The sequence below is a fragment of the Orbicella franksi genome, chromosome 8 (genome assembly GCF_964199315.1).
Source record: "Orbicella franksi chromosome 8, jaOrbFran1.1, whole genome shotgun sequence".
NCBI classification, from domain to species: Eukaryota; Metazoa; Cnidaria; class Anthozoa; order Scleractinia; family Merulinidae; genus Orbicella; species Orbicella franksi.
The window spans coordinates 16,178,234-16,189,339 of record NC_138152.1 but is presented as its reverse complement, the minus strand read 5'-3'; the positions used below and the strand labels follow the sequence as shown (position 1 = coordinate 16,189,339).

The window sequence follows — 11,106 nt, the reverse complement described above, 5'->3', positions numbered from 1 at the left end:
GCGGCTCACATTTTAAGTATGGTCTTTCCAAATTCTATTTCTGTTTCCATTTCTATTCCATTTTCTCAAGTTCTTAGTAATTGCTTGAGTAGCCAGCAATTGCAAAAAATATTCTCTTCCACGTTCATGTAAATATCGTGTTTAGAGAAAACTTACGTTGTAACGAGTCGAAAGAGGGGAATGTCGTCTTATATAACTAACGTATGCTAGCCACCGTGGCTATATCTTTTGATTGAATGACTCCTCAGAGATGAAGACATTACGACTTTAGTAGTTTTGGCTCGTGTAGTTTTTTGCGACTTTCGTAGTAGTTTATTTTATTTTATTCTATTGTTATTTTTTGGAAACTGAGAGATTCCCAGTAAAGATGTGGAGACAGTCAGACACTCCTGGCTCTTGCTGTCCTCGCTATTTATCACCCGCCATAGCATATTTTTCTACTCTGATATATCTTTTATAGTTCATTACAGCGGAAAGTCAAACAAATAAAAATTGCGAATTGTCTCTAAGGAAAAAAGAAAGAATAAAGAAACAGCTGTTGACAGACCATCGTTTAGAATATCTTTATGTTTGTCCAAATTCAGAAGTGAACAGGTAGCGTTTACTAAACATATTCATTCACCGAAGAAACTGTCGATGTAGCGGATGTCACGTCATTGATGTTCTCTTGCTATGAAAATAACTACTTCCAAAGGTGGATTAAATTGCGTGGTGGAAGTGCATACCAGTTAGAATGATTAAACAAGGACAGTTGATTCTATTTTCCACTTTAGCGCAAGCGCAAATCAAACCCGGAGGCAGACGTTTTGGGTTCCAATAGCCCTTTTCACGGTTAATTTTGCTCATTTGCATTACAATAAAATCTAGCATTTATGTGAGGCAATTTCGGGCTATTGTTTAGTCTTAGCCCGAAATTGCCTCGCATCCACATTGGATTACAATGTAATGCAAGTGAGAAAAATTAACCGTGAAAAGGGCTATTGTTTATTTTGTCGAGTGCGTTGCGAGTTCAATCACCGCTGATCCAAAACGCGCGGGCACTGGTAGCGAGAATGACGTGAGTGGCAATGCATGGCTGACGTCATTGAGCCCCTCTGTCGCATTTTTCGACTTAACTGCTCGAACTAAATCAAACGTTCGATTGATCGAACTTAATCGAGTGATTAGGTTCGATAGAGCTCGGCAATCAGACACAATCAAACTCACAAGAAATATAATGGAGTAATATTAATCGAACGCAATCGCACTTTGACTGAGTTCGAATAAGTTCGATGGTCGAATCTGGAATACATTCGATTAAAAACGGGAGTAATAATGTTTTTCTGAATGTTTTGTTTTTCTAGGCTGTCTTACGAAGAACATTATGTGTGGAGTCAGCTCTCGTAAGGTCTCACATCATGAATGGCTTTGAGAGTAGCATAGAACAAACAACAGGAACAATGTCCCTAGCCCAAGAACAAAACAGCTGCTGACAATGAAAAGAATTACAAACTTTCGAGAGCCCGAAGGAGGCGGGGAGGGGGGGGGGGGGGGGCTTCCCAAATTAAAAAAGGACCGGGGTGCTCGTCGTACCTTTTAGAGGTTAAAAAAAAGCGGTTTTGCTACCTCTTAGGGTGCTTAGCCTCACTAAGGTCCACAGCGGAAGCTTTTGCAGTACCTTTTAAGGCGTTGAGCCGAAAAAAATATGACAAGAGATAATGTGCTATGGATGATTTGTATCTTTTAGGGCAGAATAAACTTTCAAGCCACTCCCACCAAACAGGATCTTGGTATCTCTTAGCGGCTCCGTCCTTTTTATATCTGAGTTGCCCCTCCCCCGGGAGGGGACGAGAGCAGCTACACTTTTGAACATTATACTGTTGAACCAGCCTCGTTTCAGCTCACTGCGTTGCTCTTAGCTTCTTGTTACATAATTTCTATTGTTCGTTTCATTCAATTCTTTGTTGTTCGTACTTGCTAAAGACTTTTCAGAAATCTCGTCTACTTCGAGTAATGGTTTCAACATTCGAAGAAGTTCAATTACTTTCGATATAGTTCACAATCGAGCCCTCGCACATTTTTTGGTTCGACTTAGCTCGATTGCCAAACATAATCGAACCAAGTATTCGACAAGTTCGATTGAGTTTGATTTAGGTCGATTACCGAACAGTTCGTGCGGGGAGTTACGTCGGGCGTTCTGTAAACGAGACCGAGGAAATATGTAGTCTTTTTAACAGTGAAGTGAGATGGTGGTATAAGTCAACATAGTTAAAAGACGAGTGCAATTGAAACCTTGTTAAATAAGATCAGTTTTGAACCAGCTCCAAGGGAATTGAAAACAAGAGATGGTTCATCTGGCGCTGATACGTGACAGATGCTTGAGACCCTTCCCAAGTATCAGTTCCGGTTACGCCTTAGCTTATCATGTGTAATCCCGGATAAACTTTAAACAACCGACACTGATGATCAGTTTGACTAATTACTTTAATATGAGTAGGTGAAGGGTGGAAATTTAACCAGATAAGAAGTTTAACCTGTATGACCGATTTTGAGGGCAGTTAGCCAAGTCCTATTCCACCCTCCGAGGTCCACTCACACGAGCACGTTTCAATTCGAGATTTCCTCTCGTTTACCCTACTCTCTCTAAGCGCCTGGCAAAGGGGGGGAATAGAGCCGGAGGTAGCATAATTGAGATCAGACGACGACTGAAATATCTTATAAGAGTTTAATAATGTTACCGTACCCTCAACGTTTTGTCCTTTTGGAAAGTGTTCTTTTAATTTCGTGATTTCGGAACCCAGATGGTCCGCCGGTGTCAGTTTAACAATTCGCCAATTCAGTTGAGGTCATCAGTCAAAGAGAGTCCAACATATTCTTGTCGTGGGAGGTTTTGTAAATATTTTTCAATTTGCATAGTTAGCCTCACTGAACATGCTTAGCATTGAGAGACCTAACGGATCCAACCCCAAAAGTCAGCTTTGCATGAGTCTTGTATAAACATCGCATGAACCCTACAAGAGGTCAGGGTTGAGGCTTGTGCCATGTCTTTGTTACGCTATGCCAGCTAAATGTTGGTTCTCAAGTAGTCTTAGATGTACAGTACAGTCATCGTAACTTGAAACGCAACAATTTAGAAAATAATTGTACCCATTTTCTCTTGTTATACCTGACAAGACTTTGCTTGGGTCTTTTTCAGGTTTCAGATAGATTTGTCTGAAAAACCTGTAAAAATAGATTTGTCTACAAACTGGAGAAACTGCATATTGCCAGACTCGAAAATAAATCTTTTTAAAGAAAGATGAATCTCACCGTCTCTTTCTTGCTTTCCAGGTGCGCTAGTAGACGGATGACTTGCAGTACGATTTGGCTATTTTGCCTTCGCAATTTTCGAGCCTTTCGCGCTGCTGGAGCCAGAAACTCTAACGTTCGCAAAAAAAAAAAAAAAAAAAAAAGCCGACCGGCTTCGTAGACCTCAGCATGTCGGTCCTGATCTCGGCCGCGCTCAAAAGCAAAATCTTGGCTTTAACTCGCATATTTTAAGTCTCTAACATTCTGTCACCGTAAAAACCCATACATCTGCAAGATTCAGGCTAAGAGAAGAATCAATTTTACATTTAAGTATTGCTGAAGAGCTCTCACTATGAAAAGCCTGTTGAACACTTGCCTAATGTCTCCCTTTTCTTTGCATAACTAATCAACTAGGTCAGGGATGACGCGCACATTCACTCGTAATAAAATGTGACTATTACATTATCTAGAAGGTCGTAACGATCATGGCAGTATTTCTAAAATTCAAATTGACCGATTTCTTGTGGAAACGGCTGTCTACCTGAAGAACTCAAGTACCAAACTTTAGTTTTAGAAAGGATACTCCTTGCTTCCTCTTGGCCTTTAGAGTCTATATATCTAGAATACTCTTCGCTTTATTCTACAAAACGTGGTCATGGTTGCTTAATTTTCATGAATGCTGCATTGATATGCAAATTCGATAAAGATTTGATTTGTTGCGTGACAAAGAAGTGCCAAGTCATGCCATCCATGCACAAAACGCATGGGAATTCACTCTTTACAGTTGCGACGAGTTAAACCATGGTGTCTATTCTATACGCTGGCATCGCTTCCACAGCATTTGTTGTCATTTATCTCCTTGTGAAGATGTTTAAAAAAGAGCAAAAAACCAAGAAGCCGAGGCCTGGTACGGTCATTTTACATCAGTTCCCTCCAACCAATTTGGTAGCAAATGCTAGCCCTCCATGTTTAAAATTGGAAACCTTCCTTCACATGACAAGGATTCCGTACGAAAATGAATATGGTTTGAAGTTTTCTAGGAAGGGGAAAATACCTTGGATCGAGTTTAACGGCCAAGAAATTGCTGATTCCAATTTCTGTATTCAGTTTCTGAAGAGAGAGTTCAAAGTAGATATTGATTCTCATTTGACCAACACAGAAAAGGCCATTGCTCACAGTATTCGCACCATGTTGGAAGAGAACACTTACTGGTGAGTTACACAGTCTTATGTTCCGATGAAGAGATTATTATTATTATTATTATTTGACCGTTACGTTTAATTATTACAGCGAGAATTCTAAAACAAGCGTATCAACATATCCAGTCCCAATCACTGTCAATTAATCGGGTAAGGTGTCCTCTTGGAGTCACCTCACAACGTGACTAGGGTTATATAAATTACGCTCGAAAATTTGAGCATTATGGTTTTGAGCGTCACTCCTAAACTCATAGCATTATGCTCGAAATTATGCTCGTGCCCTAGGATTATGCTCAAAGATGCGGGGTGAATTTTGCGCAAAAAAAAAACAAACAAACAAACAAACAAAATACGGGCTAACATATCTAATATTTAATGTCGTTCTTTTAAATAACAACAACGCCTTTGAAATAGAATGCTTTAGTACGGAGCAACAAGAGCTAAATGTCAGCAGTCTCTTCAGTTGGGTTCATGACAAGTGAAAACTGCCTGGGGAGCCAGTCATAAAGTAAGGTAGCCAGGCCTTCAAACAGAAAACCAGGCCTTCAAGAAAGCAGCATAAAGCAGCCAAAAAGCCCACAATTGATATTTTTTAAACACATTATTTTGATGTTTTTATTAGCAGGATAATTTTATCAACTTTTATGCTCCTAGACATGACTATTATGCTGGCATTGAGCTCGATGCTCGCACCATAGTATTATGCTCGAAAATACGCCGGCATAATTTATCTAACCCTAAACTTGACCAGTTCCCACTTGGCTTAATAGCTCAGTTGGAAGAGCACTGAACCGGCATCGCCGAGGTCATGGATTCGAATCCCTTTCAAACCTGAATATTTTTATGTCTTTATGAAGGACAAGAACCTGCATTTTCTCAGTTTCTAATAGTAACGGACATATAAAGAGATAAATTAAATATGCTGAATTGTGTTGAATAGAGCGGTTTTCATTTGAGTGTCGAAAGTAATTAGATAATTACTTTGGTTGTGGTTTTGGTTTTACTACGGTTTGAGATTGGCTTAGTAGTCTAATTGGTAAGTAATTGGTTTGGTTTTGGTTTTACGACACTCAGTTGAAAACCGCTCTATATTAACGCAATCTAAAAACTGCATAAGGGCCAAGAGTCCATCAGACTCACATGTTTGTCCAGGTATGTCGCTATTAAACGATGAATTGGATTAATTAATGGGGCATACTCTTGGGTAGAAAGAGGCGCTTTGAAAGTATAACACAACATTCCCGGCCGGGAACATATAATGACTTCGGGCCTGTTTGAAAGGAGAGAGGGTTACCCTAGCAAGCAGGTGACCCTAGCACTCACTCACTCGTCGTGTTTACAAGGCAGTTAGGCAGCTTTGGTTACCCGGGTAGGCGGGTTACCCTATCTGCGTGCTAGGGTTACCCTGGCTGGCGGGTTAACTCTTTTCCCTTGTAAACACTCCAGGTATGGTTAACCCGCCTACCCGGGTTAACTTTCTACTTGTTCCCAGACTCTGAGTGTAACCGCGCATTAAAATGTCCCTGGTTTTAGGGTTACCCTACCAGTGAAATTTTGCTTGTAAACCTCGGCTATCTTTTGCCTTCCAGCTAGGGTTAACCCGCTCGCTAGGGTAACACTCCCTCCTTGGAAACAGGCCCTTAGACCGCTCGATACTTACCATTAGGCATCATATTTCCGATAGGACAAATGAGATAATTTAATTTCCGTCTCCTTGATCCTCTATAGGACAATTGTATACTACCGCTGGTGCACTAACTACGCCGAGCACATGCGAAAGGTTTTCTTTGGTCATCTTGTCCTGCCTCTCAGACTTCTCGCATGCTACAAGGTAGATAGAAAGGTCAGAAGGGATCTGTGGTCGCACGGCATTGGTCGTCACTCGGAGCAAGATTTGTACGGAATAGCTGAGAGGGATTTGCTTGCTGTGTCAGCAATTTTAGGCCAGAAGAAATTTCTGTTTGGTGAAAAACCTTGCCTGGCTGACGTTGCCGTATTTGCGTTCATCACCTCCTCTGTTTTGGACTGTCCGCAAAGTCCTTTCGCTGAACTCACCAAGTCTAAAATCAAGAATCTTGAGGAGCATGCCCAGCGGATGAAGGAGATGTATTATCCGGACTGGGATGAAATCATTTCGAAAAAACATAAATCTGACTAAGTTAAGGACGATGTTATCTGCTTTCTCGGATTCTTTGCGACACGTCCATTTATTCATTCAGGCATTATAAAACGTGATGAACATTTTATTGTTACAGTCGAACCTTCCGTAAGCGACCACCCAAAATGTCAAGCCTAGGTTGTTGCTTACGGAAAGTGATCACTTACGAGAACTTAGATCATATTGGGTCAAAAGTTTGCCTCATTAGCATAAGGTAACTGTTGAGACCTATCTATGTTTTAAATGTTTTATTCATGTGAAAAGTCAATTTTGAAAAAAAACAATCTGGTGCTTCCGATTGAGAAATTTCCGTCTCTCGTACTATCCAACGAATGCGATAATGCCCAACACCTTATTATGCAATTTTCGCTCTATTATCTGTCCATTGACTTACGGGGGGTTAAGAACAAAAGAAAATTTCAAATTTTTAGCTCTGACAGTGGTCGCAGTCACTTGCGAGAGGTGGTCAATTACAAGAGGTTCCAAATATAGTGATTTGACTTGGAAAAATTTGGTTACTTAATTGGAAAACTGGTCGCTGAGGAGGGGTGGTCGCTTACCGGCGAGGAGGTGGTCGCAACCCGAGGTTCCACTGTGTTAGCAAATGGCTTGCATTTTGGGTTTCATTTCAGCCTCGCAATAGCTTTTTTTTTTTTTTTTTTTTTTTGTAGTTATTTCGATAGCAAATAAGGCCCCGTCCACCCTGCGCCGGAGATTTTTTGAAAACGGAGGTTTCACTCTAAAAACGCATCAAATGTTTTCTGTCTACAGTACGCCAGAGAAATTTCAAAACGCAAAAATCACCGGTCATTTTAAATTGGTTTGAGTTTGAGGAAAACTCGGTCAGGGAGATCACATGAATATCGTGACACCAGCGTTTTCGAAAAGCTCCGTTTTCTTGACGTTAATTTATTAACTTGGGATCGCACTGTACGTTCTATAAATTTACGACAGGATTTTTCCCTCAGACTACAGCCAACTAACCACAACCTTTTTTTTTTTGTACTCATCATTGAGGGGAATTTATTAGACGTGATGCACGAAAAGTTCCCGACAGGAACATTTCCAGAGGCGGAAAGTTGAATCGCTCTGTATAGAACAGTCTAGTAGTTGGGTTTTAACCCAAAAACCACCTTTGACGTCATCACTTTGTGTGACATATTCCTTAGGGATTAACTGATATTAGATATATATATATAAATATTTATCTCTTGCCTTTTCTGTGGTCAGTTCTGCAGTAAATATAGATGGGTTAAAACCCAACAGCTTGGCTGTCGGGCAGAACGGGCCGCTGATATGTTCATGACGAGAATTTCTCGTCTATTTACGGCCAAATAAATCTTTCTCCTTGAACTTAAAAGTCTTAAAACCATTCATGCACATGTATAAATTCTGTATAATAAGGACAGTAACACACAAGTTTTGCAGATGGCCAATTTCATTTGACTTTGGACTAATCAGCTTGTAGATGTACAGACTGTAAGAAACTCTTGACTCCCGCTTATGTAGAAACTTATATTAAATAATAAGCCCGGACACGTTGTACTTACCTTGTTAAACAGAGGCGCAGCTATAAGCTTTACGAGTGACCGGAAATACGTGTTCACGAGTTACTTTGAAAAACAAATAAAGTCACCGCAAATGAGATCCAATGTTCCTGTTGTAGTCACGGCGCCTCTAATTTGTTGTGCCTTCGCGTCTTTTTGTCCATTTTTTTACGTTTTTCAATTATTCCGCGTGTATTTCTTATTCTAATTAGTTTCGTCAGTTATTTTCGTTTACGTAACGTTTCACATTTTCGTGTACATTTTTTTCATCCGTTGTTTCTATTGTTTGGTGTAGCTTCTTCTACAGTTAGTTTTCTAGTTGTCGTTTTCATTATGTTTTAGTCGTCGTAGTCGCCACACAAATCTTGTAAGTTTCGCTATTTTTTCGTCATTTTTGCTTACTTTATTTGTATTTCGTTTTGCTTTCCTGCTCTGTATATTCAGCTTGTTGATGTGGGTTTGTTTTCAGCGAATCGCTACCTAGTAAAAGTGCGAATCTCTTAGATGTGTGGATTTTGATTACACCTGTAATAAAGTTTTGTCACAGACAGAAACAGGCAAGCTGCATCAAAAGGGGGATAATGCTATAACATTGTATTTTTAGCTCCAAAATATTACATTAGGCACGACATCAGATGCAATCGGATTGACGTTCTCTTCATGAACACATAATCTGATCCCTGGATGTAAATATTCATCAAGATTTGTTATGACATTTTATTGCGTGCAAGCGTAGCATCCGCATTTTAGAATTACTAAAAAAGGACTAATTTTAAGGCTGTTTGTGCGAAGGACTTTTCTAGTCGTACTTGTATATGCGAAATAAGGAAGAACTCTGAAAAGGAACTACTTTAAAGTGCGTTTAAGCGAGACTGTATAGTAGCGTAACGGACGTTCTGTACTATGAGGCATATCACGCCACGAACATTTGTCACGATAACGTAGCTGTACGAGACCAAGGTGAAAATTGGCAGCTTTAAATTAATATACACTACCAAAAAAAGAAAAGGACTTCTTCTTTTGGCGAGCGAGCGCACGCATTTTGATAAGATGAGCGCCATCTCGCAAGAGACGAAAAGGGGTCCTAATTAGTAGACGTGAGGCTAAAAGAGAGACAACAATACCGATAACTCGTGAACACACGGAAAACGCCTGCACTGAAGGCTACGCCAGTCACGGCTCGCTATTTCTAAACGATTTATTTTCCATTGTTAAACAGTGAGTAAAGCGTGACAATACAATCCCTAGCTTACTAATTAGAATAGATCCGCAGTGTGTACCTGAGTGGGGATATGTTTACTTTTATTCCATTCGGTTTGAGAGTTGTTTGCAAATTTCACTATATTTGAGAGTTTAAAGGCTACAATTGAGAGGGCAATCATTAGAAAGATAAAGGTATGAAAATTAATATATAATAATGAATAAGGTAATATAGATATCTTGCTTGATGATATTGCATTGACGATTCGGCATAAATTTTAAGCGACCGCAGAGGACGTCGTTTACAGAATGATGTACCTTGCACATGTAGTATCAAGATGGTTTTGTGGAATGACCGAGTCTGTTACATTATATATAAAATCAGCAACTGCATGACCATGAGATATAACTCACCAGTTAGTCCCAATAGACACCTGAATTCCACTTAGATTCTAATAAGTTTTTGCCATGATTTTAAAGAAATATTGACATGTAACAATAACCAATTAACATTTATAATTATGGTATGTCGAATTATTCTCTCATTTTGATCGGCTCTTACTTATGATCAATTGGAGAACAGACGCATGGATGACGTCATTAATATATATGTTTTATCAAAAGGATACTTGTCGCGTGAAAATATTATAATATTAAAATATGGATGCTTATTGGAAAGGGGGCGCTTATTCATAAACACATTTAAGGGGGGGGGGGGAGCGCTTATTCGGAAAGGGAACGCTTATTTGAATGGGAAAGCTTATTGAAATAGGGACGCCTATTAATAAAAACACATTTGAACAGGGATGCTTTTTGGAGAGGTGGCGCTTATGAAAGGAGGACGCTAAATCGAATCATTACGGCATTATATAAAACAAGTAGATTCTAATGTTGCCGTGCGTCTGTTCAGTAATAGATCACAGAAGACCTCAAAATGTCGAGTAAGAACATCGTACTTTCCCTCCCTTGTTGTCAAACGAGCTCCGTGAAGAATGCCTCCAAATCTGCTAAGACCAATGAACTTACATTAACTGTCTTTCTTTTTCGTTGTTCGTTGACAGGGCCATTGCTTACTACCGTTATTTATCTGATAATGCCGGATCCGTGCGAGAATCATTCTTCGGTCATCTTTCCCTGCCAATCAGATATCTGCTATTTTACTGGCTGCAAAGAAAGTTCAGAAGCGACCTCTGGTCACACGGTATTGGTCGTTACTCCGAACAAGACCTGTATGGAATAGCTGAGAGGGATTTGCTTGCTGTGTCAGCAATTCTAGGCCAGAAGAAATTCTTGTTTGGAGACAAACCTTGCCTGGCTGACGCTGCAGTATTCGCCTTCATCGCTACATCCACTTGGGAGTTACCCAGAAGTCCTTTTGCTGAACTTACCAAGTCCAAGGCTACGAATCTTGAGGAGCATGCGCAGAGAATGAAGGACATGTATTATCCAGACTGGGATGAAATCATTTCAAAGAAGAAGCACAAATCTGATTGAGATGACATACCCTATGTTTTCTCCGGTTTCCCTGCAACAGCTTCTTTCGATATAGACCAGTTATCTTAAAAGAGTTACTACACCTTTTGCTATTCATTTACAGAAAATATCCATTCATGTGAGTCCACATCTGTTTCATTATGGTCAATATACTCTCATTAACACCAATATGACCTTCATTTGCGCGTAAGGAACGTTCAAGAATAACACTTGATTATGTATTAACAATCAAAATCATCAG

The 11,106-nt window shown here is 39.9% G+C and overlaps 1 protein-coding gene across 1 annotated transcript; it reads left to right on the top strand.

The window, feature by feature from the left end:
- The first annotated feature begins 3,901 nt into the window (after positions 1-3,901).
- Positions 3,902-6,922, top strand: LOC145494811 (failed axon connections homolog). The gene is made up of 2 exons (XM_081474385.1): positions 3,902-4,478; positions 6,195-6,922. The coding sequence occupies exons 1-2, from the start codon at positions 4,069-4,071 to the stop codon at positions 6,622-6,624; spliced, it is 840 nt and encodes a 279-aa protein (XP_081330511.1). The 5' UTR covers positions 3,902-4,068; the 3' UTR covers positions 6,625-6,922.
- Positions 6,923-11,106: the final 4,184 nt, after the last annotated feature.